General features: G+C 27.9%; 5 protein-coding genes across 7 annotated transcripts in view; 3 read left to right on the top strand and 2 right to left on the bottom strand.

Annotated features, from left to right (window-relative positions):
- The first annotated feature begins 86 nt into the window (after positions 1-86).
- LOC122517870 (venom acid phosphatase Acph-1-like) lies at positions 87-2,108 on the top strand. The gene is made up of 7 exons (XM_043636467.1): positions 87-146; positions 259-369; positions 483-748; positions 882-1,165; positions 1,270-1,478; positions 1,613-1,808; positions 2,098-2,108. The coding sequence occupies exons 1-7, from the start codon at positions 87-89 to the stop codon at positions 2,106-2,108; spliced, it is 1,137 nt and encodes a 378-aa protein (XP_043492402.1).
- A 260-nt stretch (positions 2,109-2,368) lies between these two features.
- On the bottom strand, positions 2,369-5,216 carry LOC122517869 (venom acid phosphatase Acph-1-like). Its single transcript, XM_043636466.1, has 7 exons — positions 5,142-5,216; positions 4,874-4,993; positions 4,555-4,768; positions 3,648-3,850; positions 3,226-3,567; positions 2,862-3,048; positions 2,369-2,391 (listed from the first exon to the last, which is right to left on the bottom strand). Exons 1-7 carry the CDS (start codon positions 5,214-5,216, stop codon positions 2,369-2,371), a joined length of 1,164 nt encoding a protein of 387 aa, XP_043492401.1.
- A 4,463-nt stretch (positions 5,217-9,679) lies between these two features.
- LOC122517868 (venom acid phosphatase Acph-1-like) lies at positions 9,680-11,479 on the top strand. Its single transcript, XM_043636465.1, has 6 exons — positions 9,680-9,739; positions 9,832-9,942; positions 10,057-10,322; positions 10,457-10,740; positions 10,845-11,053; positions 11,246-11,479. The coding sequence occupies exons 1-6, from the start codon at positions 9,680-9,682 to the stop codon at positions 11,477-11,479; spliced, it is 1,164 nt and encodes a 387-aa protein (XP_043492400.1).
- A 782-nt stretch (positions 11,480-12,261) lies between these two features.
- LOC122517827 (protein HIRA homolog) lies at positions 12,262-17,557 on the top strand. Its single transcript, XM_043636412.1, has 12 exons — positions 12,262-12,515; positions 12,594-12,656; positions 12,727-12,837; positions 12,922-13,520; positions 13,634-13,915; positions 14,000-14,262; positions 14,401-14,953; positions 15,052-15,241; positions 15,326-15,610; positions 15,703-15,800; positions 15,866-15,990; positions 17,435-17,557. Exons 1-11 carry the CDS (start codon positions 12,479-12,481, stop codon positions 15,986-15,988), a joined length of 2,604 nt encoding a protein of 867 aa, XP_043492347.1. The 5' UTR covers positions 12,262-12,478; the 3' UTR covers positions 15,989-15,990; positions 17,435-17,557.
- The window catches only part of LOC122517825 (nesprin-2-like), a 35,298-nt gene continuing 27,889 nt past the window's right edge, over positions 16,423-23,831 (bottom strand). For all 3 annotated transcript variants that reach the window (XM_043636409.1, XM_043636410.1, XM_043636411.1), the window contains 7 exons: positions 20,327-23,068; positions 20,053-20,237; positions 19,836-19,874; positions 19,209-19,715; positions 18,368-18,611; positions 17,810-17,865; positions 16,423-17,646 (listed from right to left, as the gene is read on the bottom strand). In XM_043636409.1, coding sequence (XP_043492344.1) covers positions 17,427-17,646; positions 17,810-17,865; positions 18,368-18,611; positions 19,209-19,715; positions 19,836-19,874; positions 20,053-20,237; positions 20,327-23,068 — 3,993 coding nt within the window. In that variant the 3' untranslated portion in view covers positions 16,423-17,426. The remainder of the gene's footprint in view (positions 17,647-17,809; positions 17,866-18,367; positions 18,612-19,208; positions 19,716-19,835; positions 19,875-20,052; positions 20,238-20,326; positions 23,069-23,831) is intronic.

Below are 23,831 nucleotides of genomic sequence, written 5' to 3'. Positions count from 1 at the left end.
AACTTAATCAATTGTAATCTACTTGTGCAAAAATGATTTTTAATCTGTACACCATCAGATATTGGATTGTTTTAATTATTAGTGTTATGGTGACATTCATTTACGCATCCGAAGATAAGAATTTCGAATTGAAATTATTAAATGTAGTAAGTGAAAAATATTAAAAATTTTTCTGTTTTATATTTTATAATTTATTGTTACTCTATATATATATAATTGCATGAGTATATTTATACCTGATCTTGTTGTAATTAACAGATATTTAGACATGGAGATCGAACGCCTGACGACAGTTTAGGTGAAAAATATCCAAATGATCCTTATTTAAATTATACTTTTTATCCGACGGGTAAAGGACAGTTAACAAACGTACATTAAGTTTTATTTTTACTTGATAATTTATTTCTAATGAAAATATTATTAATTTGTTTCATTGCTTTAACGAAAAACGTTTAAGTCATTAGCAATTATGTAATTTTTAGAATGGTAAGGTACGAGTATTTAAATTAGGTGAATTTCTTAGAAAAAGATACGACGATTATTTAGGTACGACTTATATTCCAAAAACTATCGAAGCACAAAGTTCTGATTACGATAGAACAAAAGCATCTTTACAACTCGTCTTAGCAGGACTATTTCCAACTAAAGGTATTCAAACATGGAATCCTAAATTAATGTGGCAACCGATTCCTGCAAAATATATTCCAAGAATTGATGACAATCTTTTCCTTTCATACGAGTGTCCTCGGTATTTATTATTGTTATTATTATTTTTTACTCATATTTTTATCAATATGATTAAAATATAATGTTCTTACTTTTATATTTACATTTGTTATTATTAAGTAAGCTCAAAATGTGGTATATTTCATCGTTTGCAGGTATTTATACGAATACAGCAAAGTGTTGGAATCTTCTGAATATAAAAAAGAAAGTGAACGATACAAAGATTTGGGCATTGAACTCGTTAAATATACTGGACAAAATATTACTACTCCTTTGTATTTTATCCATCTCTATGGAACATTTATGGTACAGTCTAATATAGGTCTTCCTTTACCTGCTTGGACGAAACCATTATTTCCGAACGGTAGACTTTTTGATGCTACTTTTTTTGATATAAAAGTACAAAATTATAATACATCATTAAGAAAAATATACGGAGGTATAACATTTTTAATGGTAATATAATATCATAGATTTTCATTCGTATCATGAATTTTATTTAATTATCTTTGTTTTTTTCTTTTTTTTTCTTTCTTTCTATAGGAGCTATGCTTAAAGAATTTATAAAGAACATGATTGGACGTGTAAATGGTACTTTAGAAAAAGAAACAAAATTGTTTTTATATAGTGGTCACGAAATAAATATTATTAATTTATTGTATAGTTTGAATGTATTTAAACCACATATGCCTGAATATGCCAGTAGCATTTTTATGGAACTTTTGTATAATGAAGGAATATATTATGTCAGAGTATGTGATAATTATATATTATTATTATTATTTTCATTATATTTTTTAAATACTGTATCTTACATGTTTTCTCTTTTTTTTTGTGCTTTAATCTACCAAGTTTCTTTATAAATTTTATTTTATTTTATTTATAGATATTATATTACCTGGGAATTCCAGCAGAACTTAAAATACTTCAGCTTCCAGGTTGTGAGGATCCATGTCCGTTAGATAAATTTTTTCAATTGACTATCGACGAAATACCTTCAGACGAAGATATGATTTGTGATAAAACAAAAACTCCAAAATATGCAAATCAAAAGTATGATCTTAATGGGGATACAGATTTATGTAATTATATGAAATATTATATTAATAACAAGTCGTAAGAAATTAATATTGTTTTTGATGATATTTAATTTGATATATGGTAGAATTTTGGTACTGTTTGAAATGAATAAATACAAATGTCTTGTAAATGAAAAATGGAAAAGACAAATTCGTTTATTCAAATGGTTATGATTTTTATAATTTTTTGATACGTATTTACATTCGCCATAAACGAATATATTTACATATTATTAAAAACAAGATTTATCAACTTGTTATAATATTTAAAAAAGAAATATTCTTGACACAGTTGTGATCTAATCATCGTTTATTAATGTTACCAGAGAAATACGTATTGGCATTTAAAATGTTGATACTAGATAATATAAATCATTAGTTTTCTATTTATAATATATTTATTTATAAATAATATATTATAATATTTATTTATAATATAATTATTTATAATATAACATTGAATTTTTCAACCAATGACAAATATCATTTTCTGATGGATCATTAAAAAGAGAACAATTTTTGTCTGAAACTTCTACCTTAAGTCAGTGTCAAAATTGGAAAGATCAATCTGATATTCTGTTGTACACTGATATTTAAATTATAAACGAAGAATATAATTGTTTAATTAAAAATCTTTGTAGATGTGTGTTATACAATTCATTTTTTTTTTGCTTTTTCTAATGAAATTTATAAAAGAATCATTGATCGTTAATAAGCACAATAGTATTGATAAGATAAGATAAGATAAGATACAGCGTATATATACATCATTAGCTTTTATTAAGTAAATATAAATACAACATCTCATGTTGATAATAATACATAAGATATATTTATTTTTGTATATGAATTTAAAAATAAATATTATATGACGAATATAAAATAATTTCTAAAATTGCAGTTAGTTATATTTTGTAGAGACAGAAGAAATCAAAAATGAATAGAGATATTTGAATTATACATATATCTATATGTTTTTTAAATATTATTTGTATATAACAATTAGTAAAATTAAAAGTAATAACGTATTTATGAATTTATTGTAGTTGAGATTACCTGCACTAGTTTTAGAAGTTATATTTGTATATAATAAATCATCTGTCGTATATCTGCATAACGAATCTTCGTCGATTGGTATTGAATCAAGAAGAATTTTTGAAAATTCATTTAAGGGACAAATTTCAGAACACTCCGGAAGTGTCAAAATAATATTTTCTTCGTGAATACCTGTATAATAATTTATCTGAAACACGAAGATGAAATTTATTTGAATAATTATTTTCCAAATGAATTTGAACAATTTTTAGAAATAAATAGAAATGTTACTTTGAACATTATTATATTTTAATAATATTATTAATCAATATAATTTTTCTGTTTAAAATTGATATTATAAAACATTAACATAACACATTCTTACCATCATTCCGTATTGAGATGTTACATTGTTAAAATACAATTCGAAAATAAGTGAAGATGCTTCTGATGGTATATGTGGCGACCATAAATTCATAGCTTTTAAAATTCCAATAATATTTTTGATATCACCGCTGTACATCATAATTTTCCTATCGTTTGTCATAATTCCATGACTATATTTTATGGCATTTAAAATAATTTCTTTTAAAAATGTTCCACCACTTAATTGTTTTTGAACATTTGTCATAGTTAATAAATCATATTGCAATAATGTTACATTATAAATTTCTCCATCTGGGAATGTATCAGTTGCCCAAAACGGTATCGATAAATTATAGGCATCCTGTAAACACACAGATTTATTTATTATTTATTATTATAATTATATTGTTTATATTTTAAATAGGTGTATATATAGCTTACTCTTGTTTTCAAAACATTGTATAGAAATTCTACATCCGATGGTTTGGTAATTTTCATGCCAGTATGATTGGAAAGGTAATTGAATAATGGTGTATGATGTGATATTATTTTTTCCATATACTCTTCTGCTTTTAATTCTTCTATTTGAAAACGTGGACAGTAAGTGCCTAACAGCAACGTATCGTTTTCCATCTTAATATACTCTATAAACAGATTATTATATTTTAAAATTAACATACACACATATATTATGTATAATGAACTAATATAAAATTTGTTATTCTTATTTTTTGTTTATTAAAATTTGCAGTTATATTATTGTTTTATTATACAGGAATCACGTTTTCAAGATTACGTTAGGATTGCGTCAGAGTTGTTGGTCTCTTTGTTTTTAAGTAAACTAACTTTTGTTATATACCGAGTGATACAAAAAAAAAAGACAAGTTTCTAATAATTTAAAGGTTTGTAATACTTATCAAGAAGAGTACAAAAAAAATAAATGTCTAATCAAAAGTCATTAAATCTATGAATAATAAAACTTCTATTATTTATAATATTCGATTATAATTAATATAATATAATAAATTAATAATATAAATATAAATTAAATATAATGATATATAATAAATTAAATAATATAATAAATTAATATAATATAATATTATAAATAATAGAATAATTCGTAATTCTCTTTCGATAAAATAATATTTAAACAACACAAATGGTTGAATTTATTTAGAAATAGTTCAAGGTTGTCAAGATAAGTTTATTGTGAAAACTAAGTTATTTCTTTTTTTACTACTTCGTTTATAGGGGGTGGGGGTGGGGAGGGGCAAGAGGTTTCGAAAAAGGAGGAAGAGATAGAACGAAACATAAAAAGAAAAAAGATTATTTTTCGTTTACTAACCAAATGGTATGGGTTGCCAATTCAAATCGTCGTTCCATTTTTGTAATTCTGACGGCGGCCAAAGTGCCGCATTAACAAGTTCCGCTGATATTTGTGACAATGGAAATTCCGTGGTACGAATTTTCATGATTTTATTTGAATAAACGTTACCTAAGAATTTATCGTACCTTTCACGTAAATACGTCCCGAGGTTGTACATATTCAATTTACTTACCTATTAACATTTAATTAGTATAATTATTTTATATTTATCATTGATTCTATCAAATAACAAGACTGTATTTTTATATAACAAGTTTCCGTCTGTTGACAATTTTACCTTGGGTAGATCTTTCGTCATCGAATTGATATTATAATTGTACGAGAAAATATTTGAGGAAAGTTTAACGTTATTTAGAATAACATCCTCGTATGATACATATTGATCGTTCATAAAGATCTGAAATATAATAATACACAGATAATAAATATATTTATATATATATATAATGTTAAATTATAATTTTTACTTTTTAATAGTGTAAAAAAAAAAAAAAAACAAAAATAAAACAAAAGAAATTAAACGAAGAAAAAAAAGTAATCCATACGATTTGTAATAATTTTAATTCGTCGATACCAAGTGCAAACGTTAACAGTGTTAAAAATATTACTAATCGTTTCATGTTCGTGTTAAATAATATTCGAATTAATTGAAGCTCGTAATGATTGGGCTAAACGTTCATTTGAATATTATTCATAAATTTGAATTGTTCATTTCACAGTCACTTTAAACACTTTAAAAATTGGGACAAAATTGCTTTTTTTCAAGTTGAGTACTCCGAAAATTGTTTCACGAACACGATAAGAATTGAACGATGTGTCTTTTCTTGACACATTAGTTTTCCTTACTTTTGTGTAACTAAACTTTATCATTCAGCAAGATCTCTTTTTCATTTCGAAGAAGGAAGAAGAAACTGGTAATCCCTCCACCAATATAACCACCTCATTAAAACGAATTAGAGACTATTATACTTCTCTGGCAAAAATATTGCGTTATCAAAGTGAATACATATTATTTTTGTTTTTTCAAGTATTAACTAACGTGTGTTACATCGATAAGTAAAAGGATTTTTAACGTGTACCAACAACCAAGTGAATTATTTTATTACAACGAGTCACACGCGTGTTCATTTATAGAAGATTAAAAATATTATATTTATATTGCACGAATGTTTCGTTAAATAATTCGTACGCGTCGTATTAATAATTAATTGTTTGATTATTGATGACAGTTAATAAAATAAATAAATAAAATAAAAGGAAAATTAAAAAAAAAAAGAAATAAAAAAAAAATAAAATAAAATAATAAAAAATAAATAGAAAATAAAATAAAATAAAATAAAAAAATAAAATCAAAGGATTAGAAAAAATAATATTCACATATTTATTTTTCATTTGAAAGGTAAGCCAATAGATTAGTTTTGTTTTTTTTGTTTATCTTTTCAATAATTTATCTCATTTTTATTCTTTTTTTTATATTATTTTTGTCGAATATTGTTATAAATTTGTTTTATTCATTAACGGTGAAAGTGATTAAAATTGAGAGAAAGAGAGAGAGAGAGAGATAGAGATAGGATCAGACATACATAAACAAAGATAAGGATAAAAAAATAGAATCAAATATTGTAAACGTTCCGTATCGTTTTTTTTTATTTTTTTATTATATCATTGAAATTACTACATAAATCATTTGCTTTGTAATTTTTATGTATACAATTCTGTTTATTTTACATAACCACTTTTATTCTTGTTAATTTAACTTATTAACAATCTTTCTTTCTTTCTTTCTTTCTTTTTTTTTCTTTTTTCGACGACACATCCACTTGTTAGTATATTTAATAATTTTATTTGATTTTCTTATCTTGCGTAATAATTTAATTAATTCTTTATTACGCAATAAAATTTGGGTATTGTTTAATCAAACATTTTGAAATTAGTATTCCAAATTCTACATATATAACGATTTATTAGATACACCAATCAGAATGAAGGTTTAGTTGTAACTAACTATAATTAGGTATCATTATACACAGAGATGTTTCCTTCGATCGTATATTTATTGGTACGTGTGTATGTGTGTGCGTGTAATTAATTTCATACTACAACAGTTTGCTTCCGATTATCGAATTTTAAATTACCAAAGAATGAGTTATTCGTTTTTTCGTTAAAAAGGTAATAAAACGCGATACGATTAACGAAAGTAAAGTAAAACATTACACATTAATTAAAATATAAGATATCAAATTATCTTTTGAAATAATTTGCTCGTTAAACTTGTTATAAAAATGATATCACGTTATTTTATGAAATGTTAATTAATTAACAAAATGTGTTTAGTGGATGAATAATACAATTTTATTTAGGTATATATTTTATTTATATTATTAAAAAAAGAAAACTAGAAAGAACTACGTTTTTATTTCTATTTCTATTTTTTTTTTATACTATATACACATATATATATATATTAATAATATATATAATAATATATATAAATAAAAAAAATTAAATATATATATATAGATTGTTACTATTATTATTTATCCTTTTACTTTATGTTATATGCATAATTAAATATTATATTATATATATATATTATTTTATTTATATTTTATTTATTTTATTTATATTATATTTATTATTATATTATACTAATTATTATATAATATATTATATAATATTATATAATATTAGTATAATAAATTAGTATAATATATTATACTAATAAATATTGATATTTACTAATTGACACGTATACTTAAAAAAAAAGAAAAAAAAAAGAATCAAAAAGAAAGTTTTACCGATAACCAGAATTATCGTATACTTTTCGATGTCCCACTTTTGCCACGAGGACATTTTAAAAAAAATAAAATATAAAATAGCGTAAAAAAAAATAGAAAATTAATAATTCAAAGCGCGTAGATTTAAAATACCATGAATAATTTTGAAATCGAAATAATTTAGTATACCCGCACCACACGTTTAGGAGTGCTATACTTGTCCTATAATTTTCAATGATAATCGTAGTCGTTTGGTAACTTGATCAATTCAATGCCGCTAACGATAGTGTCTTAAATATAAATAAATCTGCGAGAGAATCATTATTAGTACCCGCAGCGGAAGTCCCGGATGTTTCTTAACTACCGACTTAAAAGGATTGTATCTAATCAATGATGTATATATATATATATATATATACGAGTATTAACATTTTCGATATTTCAATAGATTGAAAATTCACTAGCCTTATAAATAAAGGAACGAATTAATCTACGTGCGCAAATTACATTTATTTACGGTAGGTAAATCATATCACGATATTATTTTGATTAATATCGTTTATTTTGCAAAAACAAGTTCACTTATTCATTTGTAATATTTATATGATATTTAATTTTATATATAACATAAAGTACAAGGATAAATAATAATAGTGACAATATATATATTTAATTTTTTTTATTTATATATATTATTATATATTATTAAATATATATATTATATATATTTTTTTTATTTATATATATATATATTTAATTTTATATAAATAAAAGAAATATATGAATTTAATTTTTTATATATATTTTATAATTTTGGTATAATTAATAATTTCTAAAATAATTTTTTTTAATAATTAATTAAATATTTTTATATATATAATTATATTTTAGATAAAATAATTATTATAAATGTTGTGACTACTGTGATTAAAGTTAATCGTTGTTTCATATATTCAAAGATAATATATTATTGGCAGTTTAATTATACTTATCGTAGATAATAGTACTTTAATGAAAAACCCAGATTGTCGTATCAGAAGGATCTGCGTTAGATATTGTATACAGTAAAGCTGAGCTTGTTCATTAATTTTAACAAACTACAGGTAGTCGGTTTAAAGCAGTTCGTTCCTTCGGTACGACCGTCTTCTTCTTCTCTATATTAGAAGAAGTTTCAATAATTTGATCTCTGTCTTAAGTTAGTGTCAAAACTGGAAGGATCAGGCTGAGGATTCTGCTCTACACTGTTACCTTAAATCATAACTTAAATATTCGTAATCTTAAGTAAGTAATCAATTCAATTTGTAAATCATTGTAAACGTTATTATTAAATTCATTTCCTTTTTTTTTTTCCTTTTTTTTTTTTTTTTTTTTTTTTTTAATATAATATTTAAGGAAGAATCATAATTGGTAATAAGTATTATACATTACTGATAAGATAAAATAAAGTATATATATATATGACTAATTTTTACAAAGTATGAATTATACGCCGGTCTGAACGTCGATGAAGAAGAAGAAAGAAAGAAAAAAAAAAAAAGGAAAGAAAAGAAAACTTTGAATAAGAATTCTGCTACTTTGAAATAACATCTTTTCGTACAAACATTACAACGTATCAACATTCTTTCGAAATTATAACGACAGACATACGAATTAGTCATTAATATTTCATGATCAAATGTAATTTATTGCGCGTGTAGGTGCATTTCACGATAATATTTAATCAATTGTTATTTAACTGAGGAATTTACACGAATGTGTTCTCATTTGCATTATCCTTTGTATACTATTTTCTTGAATATATTTTCCTGAAGTTTTTGCATGATTATATAGGAATTTACATAAATTAAGAACATATTGGAAATAATAAATTAAGAACATATTGGAAATAAATCTAGCGTCGTGAAAACAAGTAAATATGTAGATGTAAAAGACGAGTTTGAAATTTTTGTAAAAATGAATTAATAAAAAAAAATAGATTTCGAAGAAGAAAGAAATATTACATTTTTATATAAAAAACAAATACACATATGTTGTATACTAATCCATAAAAAAAAAAATTAAATAATCTTACATTTGATATATTATTGTAACAATAATTTTGATTTTTCAGTAAGAAAACAAAAAAAAAATACATGAAAAACAATATATGTTTCATTATGTTAATATGTCGGTTAACAATGTGTAAACAAATTTAAATATATTATAATCATAATATATATATTGACATATTTTGTTTCAGATTGAGAAACAAAATGATTTCAAATGTATACACCATCAGGTATTCCATTGTTTTATTTATTAGTGTTATGGTGGGATTCATCTGTGCATTAACAAATGACGAATACGAGTTAAAATTATTAAACGTAGTACGTACACAAAATATTTCACACAAATTTTTGGGTGTTTTATATTTTATAATTTATCGTTACTAATTGCACGTTTTTGTTTTAATTAACAGATATTTCGACACGGAGATCGAACGCCTGACGATAATCAGTTTGAAAAATATCCAAATGATCCCTACTTAAATTATAGTTTTTATCCAATGGGAAGAGGACAATTAACAAAAGTATGTCAATTTTATTCTTTTATCTCTTTTTAACGAGCACAACGTTAATTTGTTTAATTATTCTCAGGAAAAAAAAGTGGGTTTATTTATTCTCAACGATTATGTAATTTGCAGATAGGCATGCAACGAGAATATAGATTAGGTGAATTTCTGCGAAAAAGATACGACGATTATTTAGGTACGACTTATATTCCAAAAACTATCGAAGCACTAAGTTCGGATTACGATAGAACAAAAATATCTTTGCAACTCGTCCTAGCAGGATTATATCCAGCTAAAGGTATTCAAATATGGCATCCGAAATTAAGGTGGCAACCAATTCCTACGAAATATATTTCTAGAATCAATGATAATCTTTTTCTCGGAGACGATTGTCCTCGGTATTTATTATTATTATTATTATTATTATTATTATTATTATTATTATGATTATAAAATAATGTTCTTACTTTTATAATTATACATTTGTTATTACTAAGTAAGCTGAAAATATATAATATTTAATCGTTTGCAGATATTTGGACGAATACAACAAATTGTTGGAATCTTCCGAATATAAAAAAGACATTGAACAATACATAGACTTTATGAATGAACTCACTAAATATACTGGAAAAAATATTTCAACTCCTTTGGATATTTATTATATATATCATACTTTAATGGCAGAGTATTCTATGGGTCTTCCTTTACCTGCTTGGACGAAACCATTATTTCCGAATGGTAGACTTTATAATGGCATTCTTTTTGCTTATAAAGTAGCCAATTATAATAAATCAATGAGAAGAATTTACGGAGGTATAACATTTAATGATAAATTAATATCATTTTGCATTTTCATTCGTATCATGTATTTTATTCAATTATTTTTGGTTTTTTGTTCCTTTTTTTTTTTTCTATAGGAGCCATGCTTAAAGAATTTATAAAGAATATAGTTGGACATGTAAATGGTACTTTCGAAACGGAAAAGAAAGTGTTTTTATATAGTGCTCACGAAACTAATATTGCCAGTTTATTGTCTACTTTGAATATATTTAAACCACATGTTCCTGCATATTCCAGTAGCGTTTTTATGGAACTTTTGTACAAGGAGGGAATATATTATGTCAGAGTATGTGATAATTATATTTTATTATTATTTTGATTATATTTTTTAAATACTTATATCTTATATGTCTTATCTCCATCTTTCTTTTTTTTTGTGCTTTAAAATACACGTAAAGCAGTGAATTATCTATCAACGTATCTTTTGTAATCTAACAAGTTTCTTTATAAAAAATTTTATTTTATTTCATTTAAATAGGTGTTGCATTATCTAGGAATTCCAAGCAACCTTGAAGTACTTCGACTTCCAGGTTGTGAAGATATATGTCCGTTAGATACATTTTTTCAATTGACTATTGACGATATACCTTCAGACGAAGATATGGTTTGTGATAAAACATTAACTGAGGATTATGAAGATCAAAAGTACGATCCTAATAGGAGTACAAATTTATATAATTATATAAAAAATTATGTTAATAACAAGTTGTGAGATAAATTTATATTGTTCAAAATAATTTAATGATATATATATATAGTAAAGTATCTTTGATATTATCCGAAAATTGGTATTATGCGTCAATAAATAGGAATTTCTTTTTTATTTCTATCGTTGTTTTATATGAATTTTACTTTGATGACACGTTTATATTCTTTTAGAATTGCTAGATTTATTACAATTATGATTAATAAATTAAAAACTATTTTGATATTTTAAATTCGAACAAGAACAAATCGATTAATCATATTATGTACGATATTTGAATATTCAATTCTTTTGTTCAATTGTTATTGTCTTTTAACATTAACTCTTCTAATTTCTTATAAATTTATATATTACTTACAATTATTTGAATTACGTAATTCTGCCTTCTTTCACATTTAAACAAGTTAGTATAGTTATTTCAGGAACTAGCTTATCATTTCAAGTATTACTGCATTCCAGATAGTGCATTCGTACATATACATTTACATTCCACGTGTACATTTACAATTACATCTTGTTATTATTAAATATAAATATACGAATAAATGTATCTTATCTTAATAATATATTTATTATAATTATATGCATATAAGTAATTTTTCCTATCTTCCCTAATAGTATGAAACATTTATAAAAACAGAAAATTTATATTATGTAATATGCAAATTTAAAAAGAAGAAAGTTATGTTACCATCTGTCGGTACGGAACATAGCTCTCATGGTAAAGTAGTTCGAGAAGAATCATTAAGAATTTTTACCTCCCAGATTCTCTCGCTTAGACAGATTTAACGAAATGTCATCTAACGTCTATATTTTTTCTATGGCTGTGTTGTTTTAGCGTTGCGTTTACAGTGGTTCCTATTAATTCCAGGTTATGTTTCATCAAACTTTTGAATTATTGAGGGAAACATGTCTTTTACGGGCATTAATTACTTGAAATGATTCAGATTTACACATAGTAATATACAAACGGTATTCTTATAATAGTTTATTTAATATAAGAAGATGAAATTAGTTAAACCTAATTGGGTCACCCACGATGGTTTGTTATATTTAAATTTTTATTCTTTTTTAAATGTTAAATAAATGAAATTAATGAACGTTCCTGAATGTCTTTTAGGATATTCAATATTTTCCGTTGACATACACCCTGATGGTAAAAGATTTGCTACCGGAGGCCAAGGTATACATTTATATTTTATTATCTTAATTATTGTGCAATATTATATTATAATTGATATTATTAATTGAAGGCGGTGATTCTGGAAGAGTTGTCATATGGAATATGGAACCTGTAGTGAATGAAGCAGCTGAATTGGATCCAAATGTATCCAAAATATTATGTCAGCTGGATAATCATCTTGGTATATATTTATATACATTAAAAATCATTTAATTTCAATTATTATTGCAATGTTTAGTTTGTATATATTTAATCTTTTTTATAGCATGTGTAAATTGTGTCAGATGGAGTAATAACGGTTTACTAGCTTCCGGTGGTGTCGACAAACTTATTATGATATGGAGACTGTCCGGTGGTTCTGGTGGAAGTTCTGTATTTGGAGGAAAAGCTAGTGTAGAAACTTGGCGATGTATAGCTACATTACGGTCCCACGAAGCGGATGTTTTGGATCTTGCATGGGCTCCGCATAGTCCGTGGCTGGCTTCAGCTTCTGTAGATAATAGTGTAATTGTATGGGATGCATCCAAATTTCCTGCCATTGTGGCTGTTTTGAAAGGTCATACAGGTTTTGTGAAAGGCATTACTTGGGATCCCGTTGGAAAATACTTAGCGTCGCAATCTGATGACAAAACATTGAGAGTATGGCGTACTACAGACTGGACAGAAGAAGCTTTAATTTCTGAGCCATTTGATGAATGCGGTGGAACGACCCATGTTTTAAGATTATCCTGGAGTCCAGATGGGCAATACTTGGTTTCAGCGCATGCGATGAATGGGGGTGGACCTACGGCACAAATAATTGAAAGAGATGGATGGACACAAGACAAAGATTTTGTTGGTCATAGGAAAGCGGTTACTTGTGTCGTATGTAATTTGATTATATTGTTTTTATAAATAATTAATTTTCAATTATAAATGATATTTAAATCTATATAATATATGTTCATTGAAAAATTAATTTTCTATGTATTTTACAGAGATTTAATGGAAATATTTTACAAAAGAAACAGTCAGGCTCTTCTAAACCACAACAATATTGTTGTGTTGCTATAGGTTCTCGTGATCGTTCTTTATCGGTGTGGCTAACGTCTCTTAAAAGGCCTTTAGTTGTGATTCGTGAATTGTTTACTCATTCTGTTTTGGATGCAAGTTGGTCTCCTTGCGGTCTCAGACTTGCAGCTTGTTCTTGGGATGGATCTGTTGTATTTATTGAATTTACTCAACAAGAACTTGGACAGCCCTTAGATCCTGCTGAACAAGTATGTTATTTGTTATTATTATTTTTATCTTTATCGCAATATTTATATTACTTTATATTATACTATTTATATATGATCATACAGAGTAGTCTTCATGAACGTTTATATGGAAAACCGTTAGTCCAAGGAGGTTGTATGGTGATGGAAGCACCTGAATTATTGAATTTGAAACCACCGGCTCCTCCTAGTCAACAACAAGTTTTATCTACAACAAATTCAGCTCCAGCACCTTTAAATACTTCAACTACACCTGCTAAAGGTCCTATTAACAAACAAATTGAAACTAGAACGTCTGATGGTAAAAGAAGAATCACTCCTATGTTTATACCACCACCTCCTGATATAATGTACGTTAATTTTGAATATATCATATAATATATTAGTGTAAGAGTAATTAGAAGTTATTCAAGGTTAGATATCTTACTTTCTATATGTTATTAATTTATGAAATAAATTAAACATCAGATGAAATTAATCAATTTTAGGGATACAGCAATAAATGGTGGAACTACAGTACCAACGTTTACAAGTAAACCGCAAACAAAAAGTTCTATTGTAATAGAAAAACGTAACGATGTTGTTGCACCCAATGTTACCTCTTCTGTGAATTCTGCTATCATAAATACTCCAGCTTCGTCACTTACCTTAAAACGACGGGAGCAAAGTTCTCCGAAATTACATCACTTATCGCCAAATAAAAAATTAAAAATCCTGTCTGAAAAAGGTGCAGGACAAATCGTTCTTCCTGCATTGAAACCGTCCGCTTCATTTTCTCAACAAGCTGGTCATCATGCAGTTACAATCAGTAATAATCAGGGTTTAGCACATTTACAAGTATTTAGAGGTACAGATTCAGAACCAACTTGGGATCTTTATTTGGGTTACAATGCCGTGGCACTTGCTGCCTCTTCAGCTGTTATAGCTGTTGGTTTAGAAGATGGTAGTCTACATATTTTTCATCCAATTAAGGGATCTAGATTTGCACCTCCGTTAGCACCACCTGCACCATTAGCAAAAATTCATGCTGTTGGTAATGCGGTAATGTATTTGGATTATATGTTATAATGAAAAAGCTTATATATAGAAAATCTATATTTTTCTATAGAAAATGATTGTTTTATTCTCGTTATTATCAGGTTATGGTTATATCTACTTGCGGAGATGTACGAGTATGGGAAATAGGAAATACGTGTAGAATGATCGTATCAACATCAGCTGCTCATTTAGCAGCACCAGGAACGTCGATATTGTCGTGTACGCTTTACAATGGAATGCCACATTTAGCATTTACCAATGCAAGGGCATATATTTATCACAAAGAAATGGGTATTTTGATATTATTGTTATTTACTTGAGAAGAGATAAATGAATAGATTTTATAATAAATATATAATTAAATATTTTTTATAGGAACATGGTTGTTAATTGGAGATAGCCACGATCCTGTATGGCGGTGGTCTTCATTTAATGCATTAAGTTCATCCGGTAGTAGAACACCTCGAGGACCTTTATTTTCTTTACAAGAGGGTTTACTAAGAACTTCTGGAAATGTTTTACCTAATCCTCGATTGGCACACACGGGTCCCAGTATAGTGTCTTACATGGAACAACAATTATTAGCATCTAAAGCACTTGGTAGTGCACAAGAATATGTTCATTGGATAATGGCACTAGTATCATTTTTATTAACTCAAGGTATATTTCATAGATTAATTTCTGCAATGATTGTTTCTGTATATATATATTTATCACGTAGAATATATTATAAATTATTGTATCTCTTTTAGATGGGTTAGAGAAACGTTTAAGATTAATTTTAGACGATCTCTTGGGTCCAAGTCATACATCAGCATCTAAAAGTACATCATGGGATCCTATGATTCTAGTAAGTTACTTTTTTGTAGGTACATTGTTGTTGATCAATAAATAAATGTTTTTTTTTTTATATAGGGCATAAAAAAGCACAAACTTTTGGGAGATGTATTGAATGTCGTTGGTGGTCATCTTCGTTGGCAAAGGTTATTTCTTGAGTATACAGAACAGTTAACAGCATTAAAGAATCAGAGTACATAAAAGTAAGTGAAATATTAAACAATAAATTTGTCAGTGTAACTTTGAAGCTGATATCACATCAGATACTTTTATATTTTTATGCAATGACCATGCATTTGTACAGTTTTTTATATTGATGTGACAATTAATGCGACGTGATAATCAGTATAAATTTTCCTATGATAAGGAATAAATGCAATTTTCCATAAATACCAATTTGTTTTTTTCTAAACTATTATAGAACTGTTTTTATAAAATAAGACAAGTGAATATGTATTCGATTAGTTAATAAATTGCAAGAAGACAAAAAAAAACATTACATTTAAAGAAGGATACAGTTATAAACGCTGTACAAATTTAGTATAGATTAAAGAAATATAATGCAAATTTGAGAAACTTATAATGAATAATTAAATATGACATGGGATGGTGGTACGAACAAATATTAAACGAAATAAGGATAAGTCAGTATTTATGTATTTAATTAATTTCTCGTCATTCTGTGCGTATTTATCATCACGCATATTCACAAATTATATATTCTTTATTTTTTATGATATTAATATCATCTTAAGGTATTATTAAATAATATTTACAAAGTTTCAGCACAGTTATGACCAATTGCAGTGAAGTAACAAATTTGAATATGTAATTTCTATATATATTTAACATACTGTCTTTCATATTAGCACCATTATTTATCATAATATTGTATCAAAATCAGATTTAGACATTTCGTGTACCGAATTTGGTATAAACATAAAGTATAAAAATAAAAATTCGGCAAATCTTCCTTAGTTTATCCTACAAAAAATATGCATAATGTAAATAATCTGCATTTGTATAATCTATGCAGGAATAATACAACAAGTACTTCATACAGATAGTTCATTTTCTTATGTTTCTATCAAATAAAAGAACATTATATTTTAAGGGAAGCGTTATTGTGGAGTAATCGTGTGTTCAAATTCTATTCTTTTGTAATAATTAGATGATGATCCTTATTATCAGTATATATTACTTTTTTAGTTTTAATTTTCTTTTTTATCATAAATACTATCGCGTCATCAATACTATAGGTCGTCGTCACACTGCCTTCCCTTTTTAATCCTATATAAATATATTATTCAAAATACTATTATGTCACAAATGTTGCAAATCTCATTAATAGTTTGCAACATTTTAAAAGATCATAATTATGTAGCCAAAGAATAAATTAAGTCATTGACGTTATAAGAAAATCCGTAATGTTATATAATGATATATACAAATCTTGTTATATTTGAAATTGTTGCATATATATATAAATATATATATATATGTATATATATGCGGTGTTTCATTTATATTTAAGCGTTTCGCACGTTACCATTGTTAAATCTTATTTCCAATGCTTTTTATCAATGCAGTAGTAGTTTTTACTAATAGACATAAATAAAGTGAAGACATTTTGTTTTTGTTACAAAGGCGGAGGTCCATTTGGATGATAGACCATTAAAGTGAAACTTCGAGCGAGATTGTTAGAGAGCATGCAATTGTAATCTTCTTCTGTTGATGGTATCAATGAAGTTACACCAAGTAACAACAGCATTAATGCTTGTATCGGAAGAGATATACGCAGAACCCTTCCTAGGAAACTAGATCCTCGTCTTGATACTATTTGACGTCTTTCGTCACCACTGTAACAATTACAGTAAAAAAAAAACAATGATTTAATTTACAATTTAAAACAACAAATTGACAAACAAACAAATCAAAAATATTCTTTATATGGAAAAGAATGATAATATTGAAAATTAAACAAAATTGGATTGAACAGGGGGAAAAGGAAAGAGAACGTACTCTGTGGCAGCTGTCGTGTGCGGCTGAGAGGTCCCAGAGGCAGCTTCATCGAGTAGCTACAATTAAACAAAAGAAAAAACACAAACAATAAGGTACTGTGCAAGTGAATTACTACTATTATTACATATGGCGCACGTGATAATGGTATAAGCCAATGAGAAAGAACAGGTGCACTTTTTTTTAGTGCTGCAATGTTTTTTGGTTCCCTTTCATCGGATTTCATTGCTCTCGTGCGCTTTAAGAGATAATATTTTACGTGGATTCTTTTTATTTTCTATATATCATGCACAATAATCTATGATACTTTAAATAGGTAAATACAATTAAAAAAACAAAAGCAAAAAGATCACGTTTCAGCGAGTGACCTGAAATTATTTTATACCTGCAACTTTAAATGCTACTTTAAACAAATGTCTACGTTATCAAATATATATCTGTATTTATATATATATTTATTTATCTATATATATACACTTACATATCTATATATATAATGCATAATTGATATAATTGTATGTATTTTATTTTTAGATATGCAATTTAAAGAATTGAACTTACATCGCGAGAAAGTGTGGCTAATGAAGAAGTCGTAGCAACTAGTCCAATATCACGTGGATCCAATCCTAATGCTGCTCCTAATTTTAATGAATAGATGCCTGTCAGTCGACGTAACGATTGCAGTCTTAATCGAAGTTCTTGTAATCGAGCTCTCATTCCTCCCTGTTCATTTAATAGCTGATCGGCAGATTCTTGGAGAGATAAAACACGAGGTTCGCAGTGTTCAAGGTCGCTTCGTAACTCCCTTTAAACAAAAAAAAAAGATATTTTAATATTTATTACATAACTATAATTATGAAACTTTTAATATATGCATAAACATATATAAACTTGCAGAAGAAGATTACTAATTGTATAGTACAGTGATGATGAAACTGTTATTATTTGTATGTCACTCTCTATGAATTTTGCGTGGATATAATTTTTAATTATTTTAGAATATTTTAGAAAAAATGGTTCGCCATCACTGGATATAGTATTATTGCCAATTTGATAATAGTTCCTTATTTATTTGTATTTTATGTATAAAGCAAGTCACATTGTTCGATAATATTATAAATATTAATTTGTATGCAAGAGTTAATTTGCAAAAAAAAAAAAAAAGAACAAAAATACGCAATCAAATTTAACGAAAATGCATTTATATTTGTGCATCGAAATGCGTGTCAATAAGCTTGTATGTTTAACGTAGGATACAAAATAATTGTAATTTATATAACTTTTATACTATTTTTACAGTAACGAAAATGTATAATCAATATTAATGTATAAAATACACATATCAGAATGAAAGGTTTATATATAATGAATATTAATAATTTAATTTTCAATAAGAACATACCTGAATTTATTATATTTTGTTTCTAGAATATCCGTAGCTTCGGAGAGATCAATTGGTTCACTTGTCCTAATTGCAATTTCTATTTTTTCGATCCAAGCGAATAATTCTTCGATGATACGATGAAATTGATGATTCGAAATAAGCGCACGTCGCAATTGTTCTTGCCATTTTTCAGCTGACGCGCATACCTTGTCCCATCTTGTATTTGCGATGGTTAATCTATCACGTAATTCAGTTGCACGACTAGTGTCTTCCGTGTGTTCAGCCAAATGGGAACCGACAATGTTTAAACTAACAACAATACTTTTATGACTGTCAAGATGTTGAAGAAATTCTCTGTGTTCTTGTATAACATATTCCAGATCCTCTATATTACTTGGTGGCGAGTTTTGTTCACTTTGTGTACCTTCAGCAAACTCTAACCATTTTTCTAGGCGCCATAGATCATTATCTAATTGAGTCCAGTTACGTCGAGAACACAAAGGACACGTCAGCCTACCGCTGTCGCTAAAAATATATTATAAATAATTCAATATATATATTTTTGTTTCGATATACTCTTTATAAATTTGTTCAATATTTTTAATATACATTCATTGTATTAATATTTTAGTAAAGAAAACTCACTGATTACATGGAAATGAATAAGCATCTGTAATGGGAGACCTATTAATAGCAAAATGTCTTCTTGTTAATTCATTAGAATTTTGATATTAATATGCAGTTGTTATCAATGATATATGATGTTAATAATAAGCATTCCCCCCCCATACCCTGTGATCATTTAATTTTGTAATAATTATATGAGATGATAATATTTTTAATTCGTTATAAAAATATATACCTGAGTTCCCTAATTTGTTGTTCACGTGTTCTAGCTAGTAAAAGAAGAGCTTCGTATCGAGATATCACAGTTTGCACTTCGTCGCTTATTGTTGTTTCTATATTGAATTTCGTATCTTCCATGAGTAAAGCATGGAGATGACGTACTAGTTCTATAGACGATTGACAACATCCAATCATTTTTGCCTATATAATAAATTTTCAAAATGAAAATAACTTTTTAATAGAAAATACAAATGGTGTATGATATAAAAGAAGAAACAAAACAAACTTACAATCGTTTTAGCAGTTGTATTCAAACCTGGTCCGGATACAGGTTCCGGAGTAATGGTAGTTTCTAATGTGTCCAATGAATGATGACACTCTGTCAGAGCTGTTTTCAATTCCAACATATAAGCGTCACAAGATGTCATTCTAATTAATCTAGGTAACGTGTTAACTTGTACAGCCGTATCCTGTTCGAATTTCAAAGTTTCAACCTGAACTGCCTCGTCGACTTCTGATTTTTCCTGAGATTCTAATTCAGTCCTCAAATTGGCAACGCGCGTTTTAATTTCCTTCCAGAGAGATTGATATTCGTCGACGAGTTCCTGTATACTTGCCACATCGTCCTGATGACTTTCCTGCATTATTTCGAGAGCTAATTTATCAGCTTTTTGCAATAGAACGTTTTGCGCGTTTAATTCTTTTTCGATTTCAGATAAACGTTGCAATCTACTACGGGGTGAGGATCGTTGTTCCGGAGTAAGCAAGTGTTGCAGTTGAGTCAATCGAATATCGATTTGGGTTAGGCCAACTAACGCGGCACCGTGAGCCAAACTAAATTCGTGATAATCCATTTGTTCGCGTTCTATCGCCGAAATTATGGAATTTGTTCTGACACTGAGTTGGAGCCATCGATCTATAATTTTTCTAGTTTCACCGGTAAGTGATTTTAAATTTTCAGGTTCCAATCTGGTCTTAGCGAGCCGTCCGAAGTTTTGTTCGAGAATTTTCAACGCCGGCTCGTGAGCTTCGATATCTTTCATAATAACATTCAACCCATCTAACATTTCTCCCGTATCCTTTTTAGCAATCTCATTCATTTCCTTTTCAAAATTGGTAAGCTGAATTTCGGTTTGCGTTATCCAACCCTCGTGTTCCGTTCTAATATTATCCATTTCGCGTAACAATTTCCAGGCCAGTATGATGTCTTGTTTACGTTCGGCCGATCTAACGCACGTAGTTTTCCAACGACGTTCAAGACTTTCCATACCGTTCTTTATCGTATCAGTGTTCAACGATGCTTTCCATGTATCGGAATCGTACAATAACATTTCACAGAGGTTCAATATCTCACCGATTTTGGCACCTTCCGTTTGAATAGCTTTTTGAATGTATTCGTGGTCCTCTAATTTTTTATCGATGCAGCTTTGGCTAATAGTTTCGATGATAAAATTTTCAGAAAGTTGGGCTTCTATACTGGTCATCCAACTTCTTTGTTCGATTAATTTCTTTTCGAGATTTTTAATAGATTGTATTAAATCTAGCAATATATTAGCACGAACTTTACCACTGTTGAGCAATTTATACCATTTTTCGTTGACCAAGTCCAAATCGGCTTGCACTTTAGCTTTTTCACTATTTTCAGTAGCGTCGATCAATTGTTGACCAGTTTTCAACACCCACTCGTATTCCCGTTGCTTCAATGCTATTTCTGCTTGCAACTCGCACTCGAAACGTTTGACAAGTTCTTCGGGTTCACCGATAGGTGCCATGTCCCAATTCTTAACTCTGATTTCCTCGTCCTCGATCCAGGTCAACAATCTGCTTTGTCTGTTGATCCAACGTTTGTGAAGGTCGCAACGTTCGCCAAGTTTGTATTCGACTAATGCTAATTGATGGTCGAGATCACCTTGTTGTTGCCACAAAAGTGCAACGTGTTGGTTCAACGATTTCATATCCGACGGGCTGAGACATTCGCGTAATTGTTTGGTGAGTACATTCAATGATTCCAATTCGTTGCTGTTCTTGGCCAAACGTGTTTTCAATTTTTGTAGGAATAACAAATTATCCTTGGTCTGCGACAATTTGCCCGGAATCGATTGAAGAACCGAATTAAGTATTTGACCGATGTCCTGTAAGATATCAGTGATTTTCTCGGTCTGTGCAACATGTTGTTCGTGATGTTTCCTAACTCTTTCAACGAAATCCCTCCAGGTTTCCAAACCGGCGCGCAAATTGGCAATACGTTCAACGTTAGCGGCGTGTTCCATGCGCACAGATACAGCCAATGTTTCGTCGCAATCAACCAGCAAAGGTACTTGTTGTTTTTGCAAGGATTCTATTTGGGCCTCGCCGATTGGTATTTTTTCCAATAACGTTTGAATCCTCTGAAGAATTTTATCCAATCTGTGAAGGTGTATGAAACGTAATTGCAATCTACTGCGTTCCCTTTCTATGTCCTTCAACCATGCGAACAAATCATTTTGATCGCGCCTGTAATTGTCCCAGGCTAATAATCTGTCGTGTACAGCGGTATGCCTTTCGATTATTTTTGCCAATGTTTCATTGTGAAGATTCGTCAATACGTTGAATTGTTCGGTAACGTTTAAATTATCCTTGTTATCCTCTTTTCCGTGTATGGTTAACAAATGATTTTGTTGATCCGTGAGTAAATTCCTATAAACTTCGCAAAGATTTCTGTGTTCGGATAGACCATTGTAATCGCCTGGTACGCGATTGGATAAAAATTCTTGCACGTATGTCAAATGTTCTTGCCACAATTTTAAAACCGCTATTACGTCCTGCGATTTGAACAAACGTGCGGACAAACGGTGATAATGTTGGAAGGTTTCTTTGAATACCCGTTGCCATTGTTGAAGTACTTCAACCACTGACGGTTCTTGAGTTGACATCGTTACTGTCCTATCCTTTATAGATTGGAGCTGTGGTTCCGTTCGCGTTAACGCAAGCAAATGATTACGCAGTAGTTTCAAGTGTTCATTGGATTCTTCTTGCCCGACAGTCGTCAAACTCTGAAATACAAATTATTTCTCGGTAAATAATCATTTCATATATATATGGTGGTACTTTAGTTAACAACTGTTTCAGGTTAACGATGTACTTCGTAAACGACGAGTGGTTGTAACACAAAAAAAAACAAAAAAATAAACGTCATAGGCTTTGATTAACACACGTCTCTTAATTATGTGTATCTAAAAAAAGAAAAAACAATTTTCCGATGGCATTCGTAGCATGTAAACCACAAACGGAAGTTGTAAACGTGTTGCAACGAGTGATTTTTTTGCTGATAAGACCGAAACTCTGACGCATAATGGAAAGGGGAACAAAGGGGGAGAGGAATTGTGATACAATAATTAAATATCTACAGTTATTTCATCAAATAATTAGTATAAATGTATATGGTATCATTCTTTTTATATTATTTTATGTAATTTATCTAATTATTTATTCAATTAATTTAATATAATATTGTAACAGTATATATATATGTAATAGAAAATTAATTTAAATAATTAGATATTTAATGTTATTGTATAAAATAATTAATAAAAGTGTATAATATTAGGGTGAAGCAAAAATATTTTCAAAGAAAAATTTTACAAAAACAATCCCATCGTTGTGCAGTTTATAATACAATAAAGGCACGAATTTTTGATTCACCCTAATACAATTCTTGTGTTTAATTATTTTATTAAATTAATAAATAACTACCAATTTTTATTGATAATTATTATTACAAAAATATCTTTGTTATAGAAAAAAAAAAGAAAAAAA

Source organism: Polistes fuscatus, unplaced genomic scaffold (genome assembly GCF_010416935.1).
Source record: "Polistes fuscatus isolate 324 unplaced genomic scaffold, CU_Pfus_HIC Scaffold21, whole genome shotgun sequence".
Taxonomy (NCBI): Eukaryota; Metazoa; Arthropoda; class Insecta; order Hymenoptera; family Vespidae; genus Polistes; species Polistes fuscatus.
The sequence above is the reverse complement of the archived record's forward strand: the minus strand, read 5'-3'. Positions and strand labels throughout refer to the sequence as shown.